We start from the raw sequence: 24,399 nt of genomic DNA, 5'->3' as shown, positions 1-24,399 counted from the left end.
GGCTGGGGCACCCGAGGTAGCTCGCATTTCCAACAGGTTCCCGGGGCGCTGCAGCGCAGGGGACCCACCTGGGAAGCGCGGTGCCCGGAGCCCACCTCCCCGAGGGGTCGGCGCTCGGGGCCGACCGCGCACCGCCTCCGGTTGCCGGGCAGAGCCGGGCCGCGCGCGCCTCCATTGGCCGCAGGTGGGCCGCGCCCCGCCCGACAGGTAGTCCGCCCAGCGCGGAGCCATTGGGTCGCCGCCGCGGGGACCCCCGGGGATTGGCCCAGGTAGCGGCCCCGCCTCGCCCTCATTGGCCGCAGGTGCCACCGCCCCCGCCCCGGGACCGCCCGTCCCGCCGATTGGCCGCCCGCTGGGCCTCGAATCGGCCATGTTCGGTGCCCCTCCCCCCGCCCCCCCGCGCCACCCCCGGGCCTGACGCCGGGATTCCGTGCGCGCCCCTCGCGCGTCCCCGCCGGCTGTGCCCCCGTCCCGCCCGGCCCGCCACCAAGTTCCGCGCAGTTGGCCGGCCCCACGCGCGTGCCCTGGGTCCCGGCGCCGCGCGCGCCCTTCCGCGTTCCGCCGCCGGCCCCACCTGGCGCCCCGGCCGGCCGCTGGGTCCCCGCGCCATGGCCCGAGTGCCCGGGGCGCGGCGCTGACGGCGGCCGGCGGAGCTAGCCATGCCCAGCAGGACCGGCCCCAAGATGGACGGGAGCGGCTGCCGCGTCCGCCTGAAGGCGCACTACAGCGGGTGAGCGCCCTGCGCCCGACGGCGGGGCCGGGGGGCCTCGGGCAGAGCCGGGCGCGGGGAGACGGCCCGGACCGCGCCTGCCGTCGGGGACCGTGTCGCCGCTCGTGCGGCGCGGGAGGGAGGGGACGGCGAGGCCCCTCCGGGCACAGGGACGCCCCGGGAGGTCCTGTCGCGCCGTCGCCGTGGAGGGAGCCCGGGACGCGACGGGCGTTCGAGGCGCCCTGGGACGTCTTTCGCGGGAAAGCGCGCGGGGCGGGCGGGGTCGCCGGGGTCTCTGGCTCCGGGGCGCGGAGCGCTGCGGGTGCGGGCGGCCGCGCGGGTCCCTGCCCGCCCCGGCGAGGTCTTCCCGGGCCGGAGCCGCCCGGAGGAGGTTGCCGGGCCAGAGGCGGCGGTCGCCGCGCGCTCCCCCGCCCTGGGCGCAGCCCTGAGGTTCGCTGCGGAGTTGACTGGACGTTACGGCCGCAAACCTGTAAGACTCAAGTTTTAGCCGAATGGAACCTCGGGCAGAGTTTTAAACATAAGGTTTTCCTAAACTTTTCCCCATTTACCCGGCCAGAGGTCATACGCAAGAACAGTGACGACCCGGGGGGAGGTCAGGTGCAATGAGCTGCCCGCGGGGGCGCGAATCGGGGCGGGGAGGGGGTCCGCGTACGTCTCCAGGCGCCGCTCTGTTGGGACCCGATCTTTCGGACTCTGATCAGCTCGCGTCCGCCTGCGGCGCGCTGGACTGGACCTGCTCGCTGTAAAATGGGGCGAGCAGGCGTCTCAGGGGTCAGAGGCCGGGAGCGTCTGGCCCCTCCCGGGGAGCAGCCCTGGGGCGGGCGGCGCCCGGAGGGCGGATCCTGACTCCGCCCGAGCGCGCGCGGCCCTCCGGCGGGAGCTCAGCTCCTCTGCGGCGGCCTCTTTAAGCTAGTGGTCTCGGTGGTCTCGCGGGTGCATCTCCGCGTGCATCTCCAGGCTGAGGAGGGGCATGGGCCCTTGGCCTCGCGAGGGCACCCTGTTTGGGGTTTCAGGTCGGAACTCCCCTGTCCTTTCTGCCCGCCTCACCTGGGTCACCTGGGAGCAGACCGTGTGTGGGAGCCTTGGGGACAGGGCTCCGGGAGGAGGACGGCCAGCCCCCCAAGAAGAGGGCCCCGAGTCCTGTCTTCTGGCCTGGAAGGGTGGTTTGCCTATTAAAACTGGCTCTCAGACTCATGGGACGGCCAGACATCTTGCCTTGCTGGTGGGTGGACCCTGAGGAAGGGGGACCCTGTGTCAGGGACAGTCCTCTTCCCATCCAGGAATCGCGGGACTGAGCAATAAGCTCCTTTGGGAAAAATCAGGCTTGCTCCTCCGTGGGAAGAAGTCTGCACCCCAGCAGCCCAGGGTGGGCGGGGACTGGACCCCCCCCCCCCCCAGGCTGGGTTCAAGTGGCCTCCTTCAGGCGCGGAGGGGAGCGATGGAGGCGGGCAGAGTTGACTGGAGCCCTGGGGAGTTCCAGACGCAGCTTCCACGGTCCCCAGCCCTGGCCCTGACTTTGGCCTCAGGAGAGCGCTTCGGTTACTGCCAGTGATGTGACCTGTTGCTCCAGTTTCCCGGGCTGACGAGCCCCCCTCGTCCGCGCCTCTCATTCCCTCCTCCCTTCGCTCCACCCCCTGCCCCTGCTTTCCGCTCTCCTCTCCCCGCCCTTCCCGTCCCTTTTCCTCTGGTCCTCCTCTTCCTCCCACTCTCCCTTTGTCCATCGGTGCTTCCAACCCCCGTGCAGCCTGGGGGGTTCCTGCCCTACCCCAGCTCTCTCTGCGCCTCTGGCCTGGTCCCTCTCCTGGGGGACTTGACGCCTCCCCTTCTGAGTTGGGAGGGGCAGGCTCGGTGCTCTAATGAGGCTGGTCCTGGGAAGCACCAGGAGCTGTGCGTGTCTGACCGACCCCTCGACCCCTCGACCCCTCGAGTTCTGTCCCTGGGTGGGGCTGTGCTGCCCTCTCGCTGCTGGAAGGTGGTTTGGGGGCAGCAGGGCTGCAGCGAGAGGTCAGACCCATTGAAGATGTCATTCTGAAAAATAGGGGGCCCCCAGTTTGGCCTCTGGAGGATGTGCCAACACCGGGGGCCAGCAGCACCTGCATTTCAGGGGGACCTCCAGGCGAGGCGCACCGGTGCTGGAGACCCTGCTTTGCCAGGTCGAGTCTCACGTCCACTTTTCTGAGCTCACAGGCACAGCCACGTGGGGTCTTCCTTCTCTCCAGCTCAAGCCCAGGCTGCTGTTCGCGTGTCTGCTTTGGGGGGAAGGTCTGATGAAGCCAGTGGGCTTAAGTTGAGCGAACTGTGTCCACACCCCACCCCCTCCTCCCCCCCGCAGCCCTCCTATGTGACCTTTTGACTTGGAACCTGGCGACTGAGCGTGTGCTCGCCTGGCTTTCTGATACCCCCGCCTCATTCTTACCACCCCCTGCCTCCCCACGTAGGGACATCCGGGCGCGGGATAGGTCTCTCCTCTCCGTGCAAGGGCATTCGTGATACCGATTAGGAAACAAGACTGTGGCCAGTGGTACTATTGGGGGGGGGCTGTGATAAATTGTTTGGGAAAATTTCCCTCTGTGTAATCAATAACTGAATTAACCAGTATTTAATTTGATTTCAATGTGCTTCTTGGTGACACATGTCCACCCTCTTTGCCCCAGGGACATCCTGATCACCAGCCTGGATGCAGCCATGACCTTCGAGGAGCTCTGTGAGGAAGTGAGAGAGATGTGCGGTCTCCGTCACACACACCCGCTCACCCTGAAGTGGGTGGACAGTGAAGGTACAGCCCTTGGTCTCTGGCCGTCCGACTGCGGATCTCTGGGTCTCCCTCTGTCCGCCGTTAGGGCAGCCCCTCTCTGAGGAGATTTAAAATTACGGGATTAAGCTAGTGAACAGCCGTCTTCCCCGTAGGGTGCTGGAAATCACTTCGCAGCGGGAGCTGGGTGGGAGCGGGGCGGGGAAGGGCAGATGGGGAGAGGGCCGCAGGGGTCTCCGTCCCCGCCTGGGGCCAGCCCGTGGCCCTTCCCTCTCTCCTGTTCTGGGCTTTCCAGTGGGTGATTTGGAAGGATAAGCTCGCTCTCCTGTTCAGCTCAGGGAGAGCTGGAGGGTAAGCAGCGAGACCCCACAGCGCCCTCCCCCTCCCCTCCGCTCTGCATCCTTCTCTGTGTCGGTCAGACACACAGCTGAGAACGCTGGGGGTGGGGACACAGTCCAGCTGCCAGAGAGGACACGGGGGAGCTGCAGAGTAACCCCCTGGGGCGTTGGTTCTGTGCCTTTCTGTGTTCCTCTCCAGGATGGGGGCAGGGAGCCTTTCCTTTCACTGAGGACTAACCTAAGAAGAATGCCCTTCATCTCGTCCAAGCCAGGAACGTTCGCATGGTTTGGCTCTGGAGCTAGACTTCTTGGGGCTCGTACTGGGGATCCGCCGGTTCTGATGTGGACCCCCCCCATCCCGTCACCCGTTCTCGGGTCTCCCAGCTCCGCAGTGGGCGACTGGTCACGAGTAGCCAGACTCTGCCCTTCCTAGCCTGAGTTGGACCCCTTTGCCTCGGGCCTGCGGCAGCCTCAGCGATGTCTCTTGCCCTGCCTAGGTGACCCCTGCACCGTGTCCTCCCAGATGGAGCTGGAGGAGGCCTTCCGTCTGGCCTGTCAGCGCAGGGACGAGGGGCTCGCCATTCACGGTCAGTGGCAGCCGGGGGGTGGGCTGGTCCCACTGTGGTCTGGGGTGGTGGGAGCCCAGCGTGGTTTCCAGATGGCCAGGGGGACTAGAGAACACATCGGGGATCATGGTTTAAAATCTTAGGATTCCAGAGAACTTAAGGATGTTGAATATAGTGTGATTTGGGTTTGTTTCTTCTCTTACATCTTGTTAACCTAAATAAAATAGCGGTAGCTGGTAAAGAGTCAGAAAAGCTCCTTCTCACTAGACACAGGGGCCTGGGTTCTGGTTGCTGGTCTTCATTGTCCCCGTGCCCTGGAGGCCAGCATCACTGGTACATCAGAAGCCTGGGCCCTCTCACCGGCCTCCACCTTTTGGGAAGCTGGAAGGGTCCCGGCCTAGAGTGTAGGAGGACAGGCGGAGGAGGGGGCACTTGGGGTGGATGAGACCCTCCCTGAGCCCGTCTCCGGCTCACAGCTGTTCTCTGAGAAGCTCAGAGCTGCTTTATAGACTGATCATGGGAAGTAGGAATTATGATTTCAGTATAGTCTGAATTGGGGGTTTCAGGCTGCCCCCCGACACTCCTGGGGGTTCTTCGGGGTGTCTGAGCATGGCTCTGACCAGCCATGTCTGCCTTCGCTCCTGTGCAGCCCAGACCCTTGGCCAGGCAGGTGGGCAGGGACAGCTGAGCCAAGCCTGACCCCGCTGGGACTGGTGCTCTCAACCAGGGGTTCCGTGGTTCCATGTTCTCCCTGGGGCGGGCCCAGTGGTGGTTGCAGGGTCCCGCTTCTGCAGCTCTGCCCGGACATGGGGTTTGCGCTGGGAGCCCTCACCCGGCCCGCTTTCTTGATGGTGGTGCTTTCCAAAGACAGCGTAATTTTCTAGATAAGGAAGTGGTTGCTTCAGTTAAGTGTTAATACTTTGTAAGCTCCTGTCTGAATAATCCATGAGGGAAGCCCAGGATGTATTTTAAGATATTTAATTTTGAACTGCACCTTGAGTGCAAAACAGAGTCTAATGTGCTTTCAAAAGTCCTTTTTGGGGGCGCCTGGGTGGCTCAGTGGCTTAAGCCGCCGCCTTCGGCTCAGGTCGTGATCTCAGGGTCCTGGGATCGAGTCCCGCATTGGGCTCTCTGCTCAGCAGGGAGCCTGCTTTTCTCTCTCTCTCTGTCTGCCTCTCTGCCTGCTTGTGATCTCTCTCTCTCTGTCAAATGAATAAATAAAATCTTAAAAAAAAAAAAAAAGTCCATTTTGAAGTAGGTGCCGCTCCTAACTTGCACGTTAAATTTACCGCTGTGAGTCGGGAGTCCTCCTGGGGCGGCTCTGGTCCAGGGTCCCCCACTGCTTCTCCCCCAGAGGTTTTCACTGCATTTCAAAGTCCTTTTAAAGCACGTTTGGGCTTCCACACTTGTGCCACAAGGAGCACCCCCTCAGAGTAGGCTGGTCGGCAATGTGGGCTTCGTGGGGGGTCCATCCGGTCGGCCTGACATGGCGTGGGACCTTCCGTGGCCGCGCTTGGTGACAGACTGCTCTCTCTCCCTCTCTCCAGTGTTCCCCAGCACCCCCGAGCAGCCAGGCATGCCTTGTCCGGGAGAAGACAGTGAGTACTGCCGTCCTCTATGACTTGTGTCTCACGTCGTGGCTTGAATTCTCGATTCAAGTGTCAGGAGGGTGCAGACCGGGTGCCTGTTGTGGCCGCGGCTTAGGAATGTGTGTCCTCGCGAGGCGACCGAAGGCAGAGTGAGCGGTCGAGGTGCTCTGACATGGGGTTTCCACGGGCGCGCCTGTCTTTGCCAGTGTGCGCTCTGGCTGACTAGGGCTGCCTTCAGGACACCGGCTTGGTCCCTTGGTGCCAGGAGAAACAGTGCCAGCTGTGCCAGCAGTGCCGTGCTCCCCGAGGAGGGAAGGGCCCAGGCATCTGCCCCAGCCACCCCCAGACCTGGCCATGTGCCCTCTCTCCGGCCCACACTGGCCCCCCGGAATGCAGGGATGTGGGTCTGTTGATACGGGAAGAAGTCCGAGGGGCAGTGGGTCCAGAACAGAGCTTTGCCTTGTCCCAGGGACCACCGGACCCCAGGCTGGTCGGAGCTCTCTGGCCCCACTTTGTCCTTGAGGCCAGAGCCCCCATGTGGGGCATGAATTGCTCACCAACAACCCAGACCCTCCTCTGGCCCGTGGCGCTGTCTGCTCCTCCCGGGAGCAAGGGCCTGGGGGCTAAGGCCGTTCCCTGGCTCAGCCCCGAGCAGATTGGAGCCTTTGAGCAGGGGCCGGGCGGCACCCGCTGGGCCCCGGGGAGATGGTGAGTGGAGAGTTGTGTGCGTCATTCTTGGGTTTAGGAAAGCAACGGGGCTGAAGATAGATTTGGGGGCCCTTAGCATAGAGGAGAGAGTGTCTGGGATTGGGGTCTGGCCTTGGGGCTTCTAAAGGGAACAGGGACCAGGGGACCCTGAAGGAGCCACCGGCCAGGCTATAGGGCCATGCGGACTCTGGACTCCTGGCCGCAGTGGAGCGGGCTGGCTGATGAGGCCAGAAGGGCCGGGGCTGGCTGGGTCTCGGCCACGGCCAGCCTATAGGCAGCGGACAGCGGGGCGGTTTTGGGGAGAGTGTGAGGAGGCGCAGGGACACGTTCCTTCCCTCAGTCCTGCTTGTGTGTGCAGCACACTGGGTGGGGGCCGCGGGCACCCCAGGACCTCCCAGCTGGGGCAGGCGATAGGCCCCATAAACACGGGAGTGCTCTACATCACACAGCAATCGTGTAGCTTGGGGTGGGGGTTTGGGGGGAGCGGCCGAGGCTGGGAGGGGGCTGCGGCTGAGAGTCGGAGGTGAGGAGCTGCGCTGAGGCAGTGTCCCGTGGAAAAGAAGGTTCCAGCAGTGGCCCCTCTGGGGAAGGGAGGCCAGATGGGCCAGGGCACGTGTGTGGTTGCACGGCCTTGCTGAGCGTGGGGCTTGGGCGCTGCTGGGTTGTGGGCCCAGAGAGGGTTATGAGGTGCGATGTGCAGTGGGTGCCCGGACGGCCTGGGCGGGCCACGAGGTGCAGACACGGTGACGCCGACAGAAAGGCCCGCAGGGGCCCTGGGCAGCCGCGGAGGAGCCTTGGAGGGAAGCCAGCCTGGACGCCCCCCAGGCCGGGCCTGGCCTTGTGTGGGCTGGGGTCCCTGCTGCAGGTAGGAGTGGGCGTGGCCGGGCAGCAGATTGTGTCACCGCAGGGGAATGTAGGAATGTGGACCTGAAGCCGCACCGCCCTGGCTGTCCCGCCGGCCTGTGTCCTCATGGGTGATCATCCCACCGGCCCTGGGCCCTGGCTGAGTCCCCAGGACGGGCTGGGGGCCGTTGACCCGTGTCTCCCTGCCCACGGATCCCTGCCCCACAGGTCTGCACCCAAGCACCAGGCTCACCTCGCTGGCCAGGGCAGGGAGCAGAGCGCCTTCACGAGGGGATCCCGGGCTCCTGGGCTCTGTGAGTGCAGGTGTCTCCCCGGTATTTTACTCTTTCGGCTTGATTTCCACGCCCATCTCGGACAGTTCCGGCCACCGATGGCCACCACGGACTGGGTGTGTTGTGTGGTTTTGGTGCCTGCGTGGGCTTTCATGTTCAGTGTTCTTGGCCTCGAGCAGCACGCCTGATGCCCAGGGAGTGCGAGGGCCCGACAGGTGCCACGTGAACTGCGGCCCTGAGCTGTGTCAGGGCCGCGTGAAGGAGGCTGGATGGACTGGCGGACGGTGGCCAGAGACAACAGGCAGCGGAAACGTGGTCCCGTGGTGGCACCTGGGCATGGGCAGCGGGAAGACCACCTCACTCCAGCCGGGGCTGCGTCCGCTTTCAGCCGAACACCTCCCAGCCCCTCCTGCTCAGGCTGTGAATCTCGATTTAACTGGTTCTGTAGCCCGAGTGTGTAGACCGGGGTGCCTGGGTGGCTCAGTTGGCGGAGCGTCCAAGTCTGGGTTTTGACTTAGGTCATGATTTTGGGGTCATGGGTCGAGCCCCGAGACGGGCCCTGTGCTTAGTGCGGAGTTTCCTTGAGGATTCTCCCTTGCCCTCTGCCCCTCCCCACCATGCACGCGCTCACTCAGTCTCTGGAATAAATTAATCTTTAAAAAAAATCCTGTAGGGGACCCCTGGGTGGCTCAGTGGGTTAAGCCTCTGCCTTCGGCTCAGGTCATGATCTCAGGGTCCTGGGATCGAGTCCCTCATCGGGCTCTCTGCTCAGCGGGGAGCCTGCTTCCCCCTGCCCCCTCTGCCTGCCTCTCTGCCTGCTTGTGATCTCTCTCTGTCAAATAAATAAATAAAATCTTTTTAAAAATAAAAAAAAAAAAATCGTGTGAGTGCCCGTAACATAGAATGTATAACCCCCGTAAAGTGAATGGTTCTGTGGCATTCAGTCCAGTCCATGCTGTGCCCCGTCTGCCTACTTCTGGGGCCTGTCCCGCCCATCAGCAGCTACTCCCCAGCCAGCCCCAGCCAGCCCCGCTCAGCCTCCTGCCGTCTCTGTGGGGTTACCTGGTTTGGACTTGTGGTCATGGAATCACGTGGCCTGTGGTGTTTTGTAACGGGGTCCTTCTACTTAGCTTGGTGTTTCCAAAGTTCATGCCTTTGTAGCAGGTGTCACAACGACATTCCTCTTTCCGAGTTTTGTATTGGGGTAAATTACACAGGACCTGAAACTTACCACCCTGACCGCTAAGTGTACGGTTCATTGATACGAATTACATTCGCGTTGTGTGCAACCAGCTCTACCGTCCGGCTCCAGAACGTCCCTCATCCTGTAAGAGGGCGCTCTGTCCCCAGTAAGCACTGACCCCCAGCCCCTGGCTCCCGGCCTCTGTCCTGCCATTCTGACCACATTTGGTGTGTCCGTTCACGCGCAGCCGGCCCTTGGCTTGTTTTTTGTTGCCTGTGGTGCCGCATCCAGGAATCCTTGTCAAGTACAACGTGGTCTAGTTTCACCCTCTATTTTCTTCAGCCTTTACCTTTAGGTTTTTGATGCATGTGGGGTTAATTTTTGTATATGGTGTGAGGTAGGGGTCCAACTTCATCCTTTCTCGTGTGGATATCTGGTTTTCCCAGCACCGTTTGCTGGAAAGAACCATCTTTCCCCATTGGATGGTCGCAGCGCCCTTGCTAAGAACCATCGGACGCCCCGGGAGGGTTGGTTTCTGGGCTCTCTGTTCTCTTGGACTTCATGTTGTCTGTCTTTATGCCGATATCTCATTTTTCTGTTACTGTAGGAAGTTTTTAAAATCAGGGGATGTAAGGCCTTCTGCTTTGTTCTTTTTCCAGGTGGCTTGGCTATTCTAGGTCCCTCGAGATGATTTCTAGGATGGGTGTTTCTGTTTCTGCAAACCATGTCATTAGGATTTGGTAGGGATTGCGTGGAATCTGTAGGTTGGGTCGGATGAATTAACACGATGGCAGTATGAAGCCTTCTAACCCAACACATGGGATGTCCTACTGCGTTTGTCCCATTTGCTCCCTTTCAGCACTGTTTTGTGGTTTTTGGTGTCCCAAGTCTTTCCCCTTACTGCTAGGCTTACTCTGAAGTGTTTCATTTTTGATGCTCCTGTAAAATGCAACTGTTGTCTCGATTTCTTTTTTGGATAGTTCGTTGTTTGTGTGTAAAAATGCAACTGGGTTTTGTGTGTTGGCTTTGCGTCCCATTTTACTGAATTTATTAGTTCCGACAGCGTTTTTGTGGAATCATTAGGGTTTTCTGTATCATCTGCAAACAGAGGTCATTTTACTTCTCCCTTTCCAGTTTTTGTGCCCTTACTTTTCTGTTGCCTGATTGCTCCTGCTAGAACTTCCCCACTGTGTGCAGAAGAGAATGGGCTTCCTTGTCTTGTTCCTGATCTCGGAGGAAAAGCTCTCAGTCTTGCTGGGGGCTTGCATATACGGCTCTGACTCTGTGAAGGTAGTTTCCATCTGTGCTGGAATGAGGGGTGCATGTGGCCTTGGCCCCCAGGTTCTGGCAGAGCTCTGAAGTCCCCCGGGGTCTCCTGACGGATGGCATTGTCTCGTCAATCATTAAGAGTCCCTTTGGAGGGACGCCTGGGTGGCTCAGGTCATGATCCCAGGGTCCTGGGATTGAGTCCCACATCCGGCTCCTTGTTCAGCAGGGAGCCTGCTTCTCCCTCTGCCTCTGCCTGCCTCTCTGTCTGCCTGTGCTCGCTCGCGCTCTCTCCCTCTGTCTCTGAAAAATAAATTAAAAAAAAAATAAAATAAAACCTTTAAAAAAATAAAATCTTAAAAAAAAAAAAAAAGAGTCCCTTTGGAACACTCGGAGTTGGTGCTAATGAGGTAATTTAGGGTGGGGCCTCTGGATGGTGGGGGTGGTGGCCAGAAAGACCTTGTCGGGGAGGGATTGGAGCTTCCGGTCCTCCCTTCTGACCTCTGGGGGGGGAGAGGGCTTGCCGGTTCAGTCAGTCATGCTTATGAACTGAACCTCTATAAAACCCCAAGAGGAGGGTTCATGGAGCTTCTGGGTTCATGAAGACACGGCGATGTGGGGAGAGTGGCTTGCCCGGAGAGGACAGAAGCCCCGGGCCCTTCCCGATACCGTTCCCTGGGCATCTCTTCCGGCTGTCCCCGAGTTAATCCAGTCACTCTAGCAATTTAATCACACCCAGGAGGGGATTGTGGCCATGCCTGATCTTTCAGGAGCACGGGTGACACCCCGGATTGGTGACTGGAGTCGGGGGGGGGGGGCGTCTTGTAGGACCGAGCCCTTTTCCCGTGTGGGATCTGACGTCGTCTTCGCGTAGTGGTGTCAGAACTGAGCTAATCGCGTGGTCCTGTGGGGAGGAACGGGCGCCTGATGACCCTGGTGCCTTGTCTGTTGAGTGTTTTAAAAGTCGAGGGATGCCCGGGTGGCCCTGTAAGCGTCTGCCGTCGGCTCGGATCATGACCCCGGGGTCCTGGGGTACAGTCCTGCCTCCGGCTCGTGGCTCCTCCGGGAGTCTGCTTCTCCCTCGCCCTCTGCCTGCCGCTCCCCGTGCTCCTGCTCTCTGTCTCTCTGACAAATAAGTAAATAAATAAAATCTTAAAAAAAAAAAAATTGAGTACCTGTCAGAAGGATGTGGAGCTCAGTTGCAGTCCCAAGCTCTGTCAGAAACCCGGCGGCAGCCTCAGCCGGGCTCGTCCAGCACTCTGAGTAAATAAACCGCCTATTTACGTGTTTTCATTTTATTTTATTTTATTTTATTTATTTATTTTTTAAGATTTTATTTATTTATTTGACAGACAGAAATCACAAGTAGGCAGAGGGGCAGGCAGAGAGAGAGAGGGGAGAAGCAGGCTCCCTGCTAAGCAGAGAGCCCGATGTGGGGCTCAGTCCGGGGCTCTATCCCAGGACCCTGGGATCATGACCTGAGCCTGAGGCAGAGGCTTTAACCTACTGAGCCACCCAGGCGCCCCTGTTTGTTTTTATTTTAATTTTATTTTTTTCTAAAGGATTTTTTTCGTTTGTCAGAGACAGAAGCAGGGCAGAGGGAGAGGCAGGAGAAGCAGGCTTCCCGCCGCGCAGGGAGCCCGATGCGGGGCTCCATCCCAGGAACCTGGGATCACCACCGAGCGAAGCCAGACGCCCAACCCGCGGAGCCCCCCAGGCGCCCCTGGGTGTAGAGAGCACGCACTCGTGGGAGCAGGGGGGGGAGGGAGAGTCCGGAGCGGCTCCATGCCCCGCGCAGAGCCCGTGACCCTGCGATCACGACCGGAGCGGACATCCAGTCGGAGGCCCCGCTGACGGAGGCACCTGGACGCCCCCAAAACTGCCTATTTAGATCGGAAACGTGGAGTTGTCCATTTCTGTAACGTTAGTCTCTAAACCCAGGCACCAAGTAGCCTGGTCCCCGGCGCGGAGAGCTTGATGCGTGTCTGACGCAGCCTGGAGACGCTCCGGGAGCCGCTGGCCGCCGGGCTGCGTCCAGCTTGCTCGAGGAATTCCTTCCGTGGTCAGACCTCGTGGTCTGCGGCGCCGCACAGCGCCCACCAGAAGCCCTCTCTCAGCCAGCGTTTCCTGCGTCCTCCCCTCTTTGGCTCTCCCCTCTGCCGCGTTGGCGTCCCCTGGTTTAGTGACTGCTCTTATCCTGAAGGATGTTCCACTTTTCAGATACCTTGTTTGCGTCCGTGGAGATGATCGTGTGTTTTTTTCCCTCCGTTGTGTTCGTGGGTGTTGCCCCGAGTGGACTTTCGTCCACAAGCCGTGCTCGCGTTCTGGGGGCAGGTGGCACTTGGCCCCAGGGTGGACGCTTTCCCTGTGCGGCTCAGTTCTGTTGGCCAGAATTTTGCCGGGGACTTTCCGCTGGTGATCACGAGAACATCTGTCCGTGGTTTTCTCTCCCTACAGGGTTTTCTGCCCGGCTTTGGCGCCGGTGAGGCCGGGCTCCTAGAACAGCTCAGGCAAGTTCCCTCCTCTTCGGTGCTTTGGGAACGCTTGAGAGTTGGTGTTGGCTCTTTACATGTTTGGTGGAATCCGCCGGTGAAACCGTCTGGGCCAGTGATCTTCTTGTCGGGAGATCTTCGATTATTGCTGCTGTCTCTGCCGGTGGTGGATCGGTTTATAGTTCCTGTTTCTTCGGGGCTTGGGCCGGGCAGTTCGTGCCGCCGCCGGTTCCCAGGCTGCCTTGGGTTCCTTTTATTTCTGTGGCATCAGTGGTAGGAATTGTCCCGCTTTAATTTCCAAGTTCAGTAATTTGAATCATTTTTCTTTCCTAGTCCCTCTGGCTAAAAGTTTGTCAATTTTCTTGATCTTTTCAAAGAACTAACTTTAGGTTTCATTGATTTTTCCCCCCTGTTGTTTCCGATTTTGTGGCTCTCTGCCCCGGTCCTCGCTATTTCCAGCCTTCTCCTGGCTGTGGGTTACTGTGTTTTTCCTTTTTCTCTTCCTTAAGTCATGACGTTAGTTGGCTGGTGGTCACGGTGAGGTCGGGGTTCACGGGGTGGTGGTCCCAGCGGGAGGGCCCTGTAGCGTGACCCGCGCCCTGGAAGCGCTTCTGTGCTTCTGGTCGCTCGTATCTCTTTTCTCTCCCTCGTGACTTCTCCTTTGGTCCGTTGGTTGTTCAAGGCTGTTTTGTTTCATTTGGAGGCACGGGTGACTTTTCCAGTTTCTCTCTGTGGTTTGTGGCTAACTGCGTCCTGCTGTAGGCAGAGAACACACTCTGTCTGTCTTCGGAGGCGCACGGAGACGGTGGGCACCGCGTGTGTGCGCTCTCCGGGCAGCGTCCCGCGGGCTCCCCAGAGGCGGGAGTGTGGCTGTCGGGTCCTGTTGACCGTGCACGGCTCTCCCCTTCCTCACTCCCTCTGTGCGGCTCTTCTTCCCGTTTTAGGACGCGGTTGTGTTTCATTGTGTGGGTTTCCTGCGGTTTGCTTCTCTCTGCGCGCACGGATGGACGGGTGGACGGATGGACGGATGGACGCGGCCCTCGGGCCCTCGTGGCTTGTACTGCTGTTGGCATCTGGCGCCCATTCTAGGTCCTAAAGCTCGAAACTGGTAGCCTTGTTTTGGCCACACCTTAAAGACGGATCACTATGTGTGTGCAGGCATCATCCCAAGTCACCGTCAACGGGGCCCCGGGACGGCCCCCCACTTTGAAGGGGGCCTGACTTCAGTTCTGTCCTGGGCCCCGTCGGGGCGGACCTCCGTGGACGCCACCATGCCCGTCCGGTGCCGTGATGGAGGGGAACGTGCTCTGGGGGTTCGGCTGGGAGGCCCGGCTCCCTGCAGTCAGCAGCGAGGGCCCGGCTCCCTGCAGTCAGCAGCAAGGGCCCCACAGGAGCGAGAGACCCAGGAGGGTCCCTCCCGCCACGTGGCAGTTGTATTGCCAGGGCGTTCCAGGACACGGATGTGGCATGATAGGGAATCGAGAATCCTGGCAGATTGGTGGGTGCAGGCTCTGTGGGGACGGTGGGCTCGGAGGGGCCCGCGGTGGCTCTGGGTGGCTTTGGAGGTGCAGGAGTAACGTGGCAGCTCCGGCGTCTGAGGGGGGACGCCTGCTGGCTCTGCACAGACTGCCCCAGGCGGCCCCTGGACGGCAGCACAGGAGGGCCTTGTGGCCTCATGGGTCCCCTCAAGACCACCGGGGCCCCGGGCCTCACTCGCTGTGTTTCTCCCCCGTGGGCACGTCCGTGGGCAGCCACGCCGGTCCTGCCGCCGGCCTGGCTCTGCGGCTTCGGTGCGCGCTGCAGACGCTCCTCCCAGACCCTCCTCCACGCCGGTCCTGTCGCCGGCCTGGCTCTGCGGCTTCGGTGCGCGCTGCAGACGCTCCTCCCAGACCCTCCTCCACGCCGGTCCTGTCGCCGGCCTGGCTCTGCGGCTTCGGTGCGCGCTGCAGACGCTCCTCCCAGACCCTCCTCCACGCCGGTCCTGTCGCCGGCCTGGCTCTGCGGCTTCGGTGCGCGCTGCAGACGCTCCTCCCAGACCCTCCTCCACGCCGGTCCTGCCGCCGGCCTGGCTCTGCGGCTTCGGTGCGCGCTGCAGACGCTCCTCCCAGACCCTCCGCCACGCCGGTCCTGCCGCCGGCCTGGCTCTGCGGCTTCGGTGCGCGCTGCAGACGCTCCTCCCAGACCCTCCTCCACGCCGGTCCTGCCGCCGGCCTGGCTCTGCGGCTTCGGTGCGCGCTGCAGACGCTCCTCCCAGACCCTCCTCCACGCCGGTCCTGCCGCCGGCCTGGCTCTGTGGCCTCGGTGCGCGCTGCAGACGCTCCTCCCAGACCCTCCTCCACGCCGGTCCTGCCGCCGGCCTGGCTCTGCGGCCTCGGTGCGCGCTGCAGACGCTCCTCCCAGACCCTCCTCCACGCCGGTCCTGCCGCCGGCCTGGCTCTGCGGCTTCGGTGCGCGCTGCAGACGCTCCTCCCAGACCCTCCTCCACGCCGGTCCTGCCGCCGGCCTGGCTCTGCGGCCTCGGTGCGCGCTGCAGACGCTCCTCCCAGACCCTCCTCCACGCCGGTCCTGTCGCCGGCCTGGCTCTGCGGCTTCGGTGCGCGCTGCAGACGCTCCTCCCAGACCCTCCTCCACGCCGGTCCTGTCGCCGGCCTGGCTCTGCGGCTTCGGTGCGCGCTGCAGACGCTCCTCCCAGACCCTCCTCCACGCCGGTCCTGTCGCCGGCCTGGCTCTGCGGCTTCGGTGCGCGCTGCAGACGCTCCTCCCAGACCCTCCTCCACGCCGGTCCTGTCGCCGGCCTGGCTCTGCGGCTTCGGTGCGCGCTGCAGACGCTCCTCCCAGACCCTCCTCCACGCCGGTCCTGCCGCCGGCCTGGCTCTGCGGCTTCGGTGCGCGCTGCAGACGCTCCTCCCAGACCCTCCTCCACGCCGGTCCTGTCGCCGGCCTGGCTCTGCGGCGTCGGTGCGCGCTGCAGACGCTCCTCCCAGACCCTCCTCCACGCCGGTCCTGCCGCCGGCCTGGCTCTGCGGCTTCGGTGCGCGCTGCAGACGCTCCTCCCAGACCCTCCTCCACGCCGGTCCTGCCGCCGGCCTGGCTCTGTGGCCTCGGTGCGCGCTGCAGACGCTCCTCCCAGACCCTCCTCCACGCCGGTCCTGCCGCCGGCCTGGCTCTGCGGCTTCGGTGCGCGCTGCAGACGCTCCTCCCAGACCCTCCTCCACGCCGGTCCTGTCGCCGGCCTGGCTCTGCGGCTTCGGTGCGCGCTGCAGACGCTCCTCCCAGACCCTCCTCCCCGCCGGTCCTGCCGCCGGCCTGGCTCTGCGGCTTCGGTGCGCGCTGCAGACGCTCCTCCCAGACCCTCCTCCACGCCGGTCCTGCCGCCGGCCTGGCTCTGCGGCTTCGGTGCGCGCTGCAGACGCTCCTCCCAGACCCTCCTCCACGCCGGTCCTGCCGCCGGCCTGGCTCTGCGGCCTCGGTGCGCGCTGCAGACGCTCCTCCCAGACCCTCCTCCACGCCGGTCCTGCCGCCGGCCTGGCTCTGCGGCCTCGGTGCGCGCTGCAGACGCTCCTCCCAGACCCTCCTCCACGCCGGTCCTGCCGCCGGCCTGGCTCTGCGGCTTCGGTGCGCGCTGCAGACGCTCCTCCCAGACCCTCCTCCACGCCGGTCCTGTCGCCGGCCTGGCTCTGCGGCCTCGGTGCGCGCTGCAGACGCTCCTCCCAGACCCTCCTCCACGCCGGTCCTGTCGCCGGCCTGGCTCTGCGGCTTCGGTGCGCGCTGCAGACGCTCCTCCCAGACCCTCCTCCACGCCGGTCCTGTCGCCGGCCTGGCTCTGCGGCTTCGGTGCGCGCTGCAGACGCTCCTCCCAGACCCTCCTCCACGCCGGTCCTGCCGCCGGCCTGGCTCTGCGGCTTCGGTGCGCGCTGCAGACGCTCCTCCCAGACCCTCCTCCACGCCGGTCCTGCCGCCGGCCTGGCTCTGCGGCTTCGGTGCGCGCTGCAGACGCTCCTCCCAGACCCTCCTCCACGCCGGTCCTGCCGCCGGCCTGGCTCTGCGGCCTCGGTGCGCGCTGCAGACGCTCCTCCCAGACCCTCCTCCACGCCGGTCCTGTCGCCGGCCTGGCTCTGCGGCCTCGGTGCGCGCTGCAGACGCTCCTCCCAGACCCTCCTCCACGCCGGTCCTGCCGCCGGCCTGGCTCTGCGGCCTCGGTGCGCGCTGCAGACGCTCCTCCCAGACCTCTTTCCTCATGTCCCTTTTCATGCCTCTCGTCACACGGAAACGTTAACGTTTGGGTTTTCCATGTTCAAATCTGTTAATATTTTCCTCTCTGGCTACACCAAAGGGTAGGAGAATTTAGTTTCTTGCATTTTGGTCTTTGATCCCTCTGGAATGTGAGTCTGTGTCTGGGATAGTGTGGGCCTGGCTGTGTGAGTGTCCCCGAGTCTCCAAGGGCTTCGGGCACGTCTGAGCCTCAGTAAGGGCCCCTCACTGCAGCCCAGGCTGCTCAGGTGTGTTCAAGCCCCTGCGTCACCATTTGCAGGGGGGTGGTAAGCCGAGCCCCGGGGTGTGTGGGCTGCTCTCCGCTGACCAGTTGCTGGGGCAGGGACTCAGGGGCCAAAGCCCTTGGGAGTGTCCTCCAGGCCCCGGGTGGGCCAGTCACCTCGGAATACTTCTGAAATACGCCTGTCCCCGGAGTTGGTACAGATGTCTGTTGTTTTATTAAAAATCCAGTTTCACTCAGCTTTGTCTCAAATTACTTGCAACAAACTGGAGAAGCTAGCTATCCACCGAAAATAGGCTTCCATTAAAATTAGCAATTGCCAGTGGAGCCCGGGTTTTCTGGGGTTCTTTGGAACCGGGTGTTTTGGTCTAGGTTGGAGGGGCCGGTGCTTGTCGGGAGGAGGGCGGTGGCGCGAAGCTGGTTGTGGATGAGGCCTGACAGTGGATCGGGAGACGTGTGCATTTCCTGCGGGGCCCCTGTAGATGTGCTTGGTCTGTTATCCTACGACTTTGCCGTCTTAGGGTCTGCAGGCTTTCTGGAAACGCCCCGGTAGTATATGTGTGGTTCGTGTTGCAGCAGCTCAAGCCAAACAAATGAGGCACAATGAACTTTATTTACGGGCCCCGAAATCTGTGGAGGTTGTGTTCTGTGTGATTTCCGCACCTCGAGAAACCATGAGCTATTCCCGGCATGGGGCTCCGAGCCCAGAGCCCTGCTGTTCACCAGCCCTCCCTTCCAGGGGCAGACGGGGGCCCCTGGCCTCCAGTGGCGCCTCTGAGTGTTGTGTTCATGAGACACATGGCAGATGCGATGCCCGCACACGGACTGGCCAGGCAGCTGGAGCTCCACAGCGACCTCGGGCCCCAGCTCCATCACCTGAAGGCGCAGGAGTTCGAACCCAGAGCTTTGGCCCCAAGTCCGTGCCTGCACAGCAGTGAGCACAGATGCGGGAGCCTGGCGCCTGCCGATAAGGGATGGGCGGGGTGGTTCAAGCCAGGAGGCTGCTCCCGGCCCGCGGGGTGCTGACCACCCTGTGTGTCTGCCGGAGGAGGGTCAGGGAGAGGTTTGTCCTGACCTCCCAAGCCCCTCGGACCATGTAGGGTCAGTGTTGGTCTGGCAACTCCAGGGAGGCTGGACGGGCTCCGTCCTTCTCCTGGGAATTTTACGGAATTGGAGGGAATTGGGGTTGGCCTCCCGTCTAGCCGCAACGGCCGGGACCGTGGCCTCCGTCCTCCCTTCCCTCCCCGGCCACAGCACCCAGGCCTTGGAGCCCGTGAGCATTTGTGTGGGCGCTTTCTGGGCCTCTGTGGACACGGCCGGAGGTCCCTCACGCCCAGGTGCTTCCCCGCACCCCACCCGGGGGCCTGACTGGGGGGTGGTGGGGGGGCCCGGCCATCCGGGCTCTGGCCCCGCAGCGCTCTCAGGCTGAGCCTCCCTCCCTTGGGCCGCTGCCCCGCGCCGCCTTCCAGGACCGTCCTGCAGAGATGCTTGTTTTCATGTGACGTCAGCTCCTGGGCATCCAGGCCGTGTTTTAGCTGGTGCCTCAGCTGCTGGCTCCGGCTTCCCAGGGGAGCTGGGTACCACCCGGCCAGGAGACACGAGGAGGCAGGGATGTGAGAGGCGGGGGCCGGCCGGCCAGCCTGCCTTTAAATATCTGCTGCTCGCCGGGAGCGCACCCTGCCCATTGTGGGTCCGCGGGAGCGCAGGGCAGCGTCGGCGCGGGGAAGGGAAGGAAGATGCCCCCCCTCACGCCCACCGCTCCGTAGAGCATAAAAACTGCCTGTGCCGAGCCGGCGGGAGAAGAAAGCCCGGTGAGTGCCGCGCGGCGCCCCTGCCCTTCCTCCCGGCGCTGCAGGCCGAGCGCGCGGTGTTGATGCTGCCCGGAGGAGGCTGGGGTCGGGACGGCGGCCTGGCCCCGCAGCCTTGGGGCCGCACGATGCTCCAGGCCCGGGGCAGGGCTGTGGCCGCGGGGCTCTGAGCCGCGGAGGGGGGTGGGGGGCAGAGTGGGGAGAGGGGACAGATTTTTAGCAAAACAGGCCCCAGAGGAGCGCGCCCTGCCGTGCGGGTGGTGCGGGGGAGCCGGAAGGAGACGCGCCCCCGGGCAGCGAGGCCTGTCAGCCGGCTGGGCAGCCCCGGGACGCTCGGGCTCATGTGGGGCCGGCCGCCTGGCGTGGGGGCCCCGGAGGAGGGTAGTGTGGCCGTGGCGCGTGCGGGTATGGGCTGGCTATGGGGTCTGCCGTGGCCCGCGTGAACGTGCGTGTGCCTTGCTCCCAGCTCAGCCTGCATTGCTGCAAGCCAGGGGGCCGCGGGGCTGGCGGCCGCGGCCGGCACCTGCTTCCTTGTGCCGAGCTCCTGCTCTGCGTGCCGCTGCCCGTCCTGGCCCCGTGTCCGCGTTGACGACAGCGTCGTGTCGGAGTCTGGGTGGCACGGCCGGTGTTGACGTGCCCGGCTCGCTCCAGCAGGGTCCTCGGGCGTCGGTGATGAGCGTGGTGCCGCCGTCCCCGTCCGGTGTTCTGTTCTGAGATGGTCGGAGGTAGACCCAGATGCGCCTGGGGGCTGCGTGGTGGCTGGGGGGGTTGTGGGGATGTGGGTGTTTTCTGACGTCCATCTTGCAAGGTGTTTTTTGTGAAAAAACAACCACAGCAGGCACCCTTGGGCTGGCGGGGAGCCGATGGCCTGGGTGGACGGGCTGCCGGGGCGGATGGCCCCTTGTGTGGACAGTGCTGGGGTGACAGGGAGGCTGCTGAGCGAGCCCGCCCCTCCCCCAGGAGCAGGAGGGACCGTCGGCCACTCGGTGCCGCCAGCCCGGGTCGCGGGGGGATCTCATTAGTTTTGGATCCTTGAATTATGGAACCCAGGGTGTGTTGCTGGGTGCGTGGGAGCAGGGGTGCTGGCTCACGTGTGTGCTCGCCAACGAGGAGAAATTAGCTGTGTCATAGTTTCTTGGGATGTCTGGGACATCTTGGCCTCTTTCCTTCCGTGTGGTCACGCGCTGCCCGTGCATGGCTGGGGGACCCGGAGCGGGCCAGAGCAGGTGGCCCCTGGGCCGCGGGGCCTTGGCAGGGTCCCGTCAGAGCCAGGAGTGGGGCCGGGTTGGGGGAGCGCCTGTCCCCAAGAGCCCCCCATGTGTTGCTGCTGTCAGGGGCTGTGGCTTGTGTCGCCCACGTCTATGTCCTGGTCAGACCCGCGTGGGGTCTCCCCTGCTCCCTGTCTTGGCGCGTCAGCCGTCAACAACGTGCCTCAAAGTTCAGAGCCGCTGACGGTTATGTAAGGAGTTGTATGTGCTGTTTGCCCCCCTCTGAGGTCCTGCTGACCTTCCACACGTCACCCCCGGTTGGTCTCTCAGAGCAGCTGTGAGCCTTGGACGGTTCCTCTGCCTGTGGACGCAGCCCTCAGCCCCGTCTGTCGGTGTCAGCCTGGTGGGGACCCGGCTTGTCTGTGGTTCGGTGGTGCCTCCCTGGTCCCGAAGCCCCCCCACATCTGTCTCGTTCCCGCTGGCGTTTGGGGAGTGGCGAGGGCGTGTCTCGTGTGGGAGCAGGGGTGCTGACCACGAGATGTTGCAGAGGGGAGCCCATGGAGGTCCACGCATTGGGTCGAGGCTCAGGTCAGCAGGTGCCTGTGGTCAGGCTCCCGAGGATGCAGAGATGAGGCACCAGCTGTTTCCTCGTTGGACCGGGAGCCGTTTCGGGGCTGCGCTGAGCGGGAGCCTATGCTGGGCTAAGGGGGGCAGCTCTGCAGGCTGCTGTCCAGAGCCAGGCCAGGCCCGTGGAGGGTAAACCTCCACCCCTGGTTTGATGTGTCTTTGCTATTGGCATTCAGAGAATGTGACCTTCTGTGCCCCCCTGCCTTAAAGAAGAGTTCAGGGTCTGAGGTCGGGGTGGGTCCGGCCTGTCTTGCTGAATCCCTGCTGCCACTGGGCCTTTGCTTGTGCTGTTTCCTTTGCTCTCATGGGGTGAATGGCACTTAGGGCCACTGCCCCCACGGCCACCACTCCGTAAGAGTTATCTGGGCTTTGCGAGTCCTCATAGGCCCCCGGCTTCCAGCCCAGGGCCCTGGCATGAAGCAGGCGCACTGTGAGTGTGTGGTGCTTAATGAGAGGGGCAGAAGAGCTTTTTCCAAAGTTAACTGTCGAAACCGACGGCTTGTCCGATGTTCAGATTGCTTTTGGTGGTAAAGTTATGGCACAGGAGACAGCCCCGCAGAGACCCCACAGGTGTACTTGGAATAGCAGCTTGGTTTTAGGGTTTTCCTAAAGATGTAGAGTAGGGCACCTCCTCTGTGACCCGTCTCTTTTACCATTCTGTCTCTGAGGCCTCCAGACGCCCCTCCACCCCGGGCAGCTGAGGGCAGGTCTGCCGTCCCCTGCCCCAGCAAGGTTCGAAACCAGGCAAGGCGGGAGAGCCATGCTGAGAGCTAACAGATCCTCTGCCGGAGGTTGTCTCAAAGGTGCTATAGGCCCAGCCGGACGCTGTGTGGGCTGACCCTGCGCCATGTTGGTGTGTGTGTTTTCCGCAGGGACAGGACACTGTGCCCCCAGTGTCAGTGGACGGAGGGAACCCCAAGCATGTGTTTTATGGCTCGGTTTGGTGGTTTGAATGTGTCAGGTTTTTTGTTTTTTGTTTTAACTTTGCTTCTTTTTTAAGCTTCTTCTATGGGAAATTTAAAAAGGTTTGACTTGGGGCACGTGGGGGGCTCAGTGGGTTAATGCCTCTGCCTTTGGCTCGGGTTGTGGTCTCAGGGTCCTGGGATCGAGCCCAGAGCCCTGCATTGGGCTCTCTGCTCGGCAGGGAGCCTGCTTCCCCTCTCTCTCTGCCTGCCTCTCTGCCTACTTGTGATCTCTGTCAGTCATATAAATAAATAAAATCTTTTAAAAATAAATAAATAAAAAGGTTTGACTTGTGACAAGATGGAGACTTGCCGTGTGTGTGTGGGAAGTGGGAGGTCAGTGCCGGCTTGAACTGCCTGTTGGCTCAGCCCCGGCCAGCCCCGTGCCGTGCCTCTGCTTACTCATCAGTGAGATGGGATTGTGGGAGGAGCTGAACAGAGTCGCGTCGAGCACAGAGAGGCTGAGCGTGCCCTGTCTTGGTCAGGAAGCCATGTAGTTACTGCTAAGTGCTTGTGTGTGAAGGTTGCGCTGTATGTTGTTTTCAGATGTTGGAGTTGATTTTGGGTGTGACATCTTTGTATTTGAAGGTATTGAATAGCCCCACGTGGTTTAGAGAGAGAGAACGGGTGTCCCTGCCCTTCCCTCCCCCCTCCTGGGGGCTCCCTTCAGTCTGAGCGCGTTCTTGTCATCTATTTCCGGATTCCTAAATAACACACTCATGCTGCTGTTTCCAGAGTTTTCTGTCTGGGGTGTTACCCGTTCCCCTCTGTCTCTGGATCGGGTCAGCTCTCTGTCTCCGCCCACAAAATGGTGTCAGGTCACCACTTACTGTTTGATCACTGAGTATTTACATTATAGGATTTGCAAAGGTATTTGAAAATTACTAACGTTACATTTTTTTTTTCTTGTACAACTTTTAGTTTTTGGGGAGATAATAATTGCCTTGCTCCCCACTGCCCCCCCGGTCTTTGTGCTTTCTGGAAGTCTTGTCTCAGATTTACGCATAATCTTTCCAGGAGGGTAGCCTGGGCCACATCCCTCCTGGTGCCTCAGCACAGTGTGTCCTGGGCCCTCCTTTTGCCGTCACCCTGGGGATCCCCTGCCCCTCTTCTCTGCCTGCTTCCTTCATCCCTGGCTCCTCCACCCCGTTACTTGGCCTAATCTCTGGTTCAGACATCCTCCCAGACCTTCCTGAGAAAGGGGGCCCTGGAGGTAGATTGTTTGAGATCTAGTCTGAAAGGGACTTTAGCGGAGTTTCACGATAGTTTAGCTAGGTATAGAATCCATACTGGAAACAGTTTTCCCCAAGCGTTTTCCAGCTTCCAGTCTGACTAAGAAGTCAGGGGCCATTTTTACTTTTGTGTGTGTTTTATTTTCTCCTGAAAGTGTTCGGGATCTTTTCACCCGTGTGTGTGTGTGTGTGTGTGTGTGTGCGTGCGCATGCGTCTTTATTGTTGTCAAGTCTCATTATGCTGTGTCTTGATGTGGCCTTTCTTGTCTCTCATGCTGGGAGGCTGTGGTGCAGGAACTGGGGGCATTCGGGCATGGGATACTTTCATTTATTTCTTTGAAGATCTCCTTCCTTCTGTCACCTTCTCCTAGAGCTGCCGTGGGTCATTTGCTGGGACTCCCAGACTGGCCCTTCAATTTTGTCGGTTTCCCACTTCTGTTTGTTTTAGTTTCTAGGAGATACTTTCTGTTTTTCATGGCTAAACTATTAAGTTTGTTGTCTTGTCCTTCGTTTTTCGTTCTGAGAGCTCCTTCTTGTGCCCTGAAGGTTCCTTTTTAAAACAGTCACTTGCTCTTGTTGGGAGGTGGGGGATTGCCCCGTTACTTTGAGGTTGTTAATTATGGTAACGGACCCATGATATAATGTAACTGTGTGAGTTCTCCGGCACTGGACGATCCGAGGCCCCCACGTGCGAGCTGGTGTCGTCCTCACGGTGCTCAGTGAGGGATGTGCTGCTGCTGTCTCTTTCCTGTGGTGAAAGTGGACCTGAGGCACAGAAGGGTCCCGAGGTTCTCCCGGTCACAGGCATGCACTGTGGAGCTGGGCTCACCCCTGCAGGCAGGGCCCGAGTCCGTGTTCTTCACCGCAGTGCAGGGTCCCCACTCTGCCACTTGCTGGCCATGTGACCTCAGGCACAGCCCTGTCCACCCTGTGGTTCAGACTGTGGTAAGTGGGGTGTGACCGTGGGCGCGGCCCCCCATCACTGTGAGGGCTGAGTTGGTGCGGCACCGTCGGGACTCGGAGCGGCAATAGACAGGCAAGGAGATGGGGTCGCGCTGTTGAGTGGTAAAGTCTCCTCTTGATGTTTCCTTTGGTCCTTGTCACAGCTCTGTTTCCACTGAAGTTGTTTTCTCAGTTTGTTTTGGGCTGGGAGGATTTCCACAGCCCCTGGGTGACCTTTGGTCATCTGCCTGCGTCGGCACACGGGGCACTGTAGAGCTGGTGGACGCGGCTGTGTGGTAATCCTGTCCGGGGAGGGGCTGAGGCGTCTCAGCTCCGGGCGAGGGGACTGCCACCATCCCCCAGGCCGG

At 61.7% G+C, this 24,399-nt stretch overlaps 1 protein-coding gene across 3 annotated transcripts in view; it reads left to right on the top strand.

The window, feature by feature from the left end:
* Window positions 1–462: 462 nt before the first annotated feature.
* PRKCZ (protein kinase C zeta) overlaps window positions 463–24,399 on the top strand; it is a 92,779-nt gene continuing 68,842 nt past the window's right edge. The window contains exons 1-4 of one of the 3 annotated variants that reach the window (XM_032361024.1): window positions 463–730; window positions 3,385–3,506; window positions 4,318–4,407; window positions 5,934–5,984. In XM_032361024.1, coding sequence (XP_032216915.1) covers window positions 660–730; window positions 3,385–3,506; window positions 4,318–4,407; window positions 5,934–5,984 — 334 coding nt within the window. In that variant the 5' untranslated portion in view covers window positions 463–659. Of the gene's footprint in view, window positions 731–3,384; window positions 3,507–4,317; window positions 4,408–5,933; window positions 5,985–18,738; window positions 19,064–19,674; window positions 19,786–24,399 lie in introns of those variants that run through there. The other 2 variants (XM_032361026.1, XM_032361025.1) reach the window with 2 other exon arrangements.

This window comes from Mustela erminea, chromosome 10 (genome assembly GCF_009829155.1).
Source record: "Mustela erminea isolate mMusErm1 chromosome 10, mMusErm1.Pri, whole genome shotgun sequence".
In the NCBI taxonomy this organism is placed as follows: domain Eukaryota; kingdom Metazoa; phylum Chordata; class Mammalia; order Carnivora; family Mustelidae; genus Mustela; species Mustela erminea.
The sequence above is the reverse complement of the archived record's forward strand: the minus strand, read 5'-3'. Positions and strand labels throughout refer to the sequence as shown.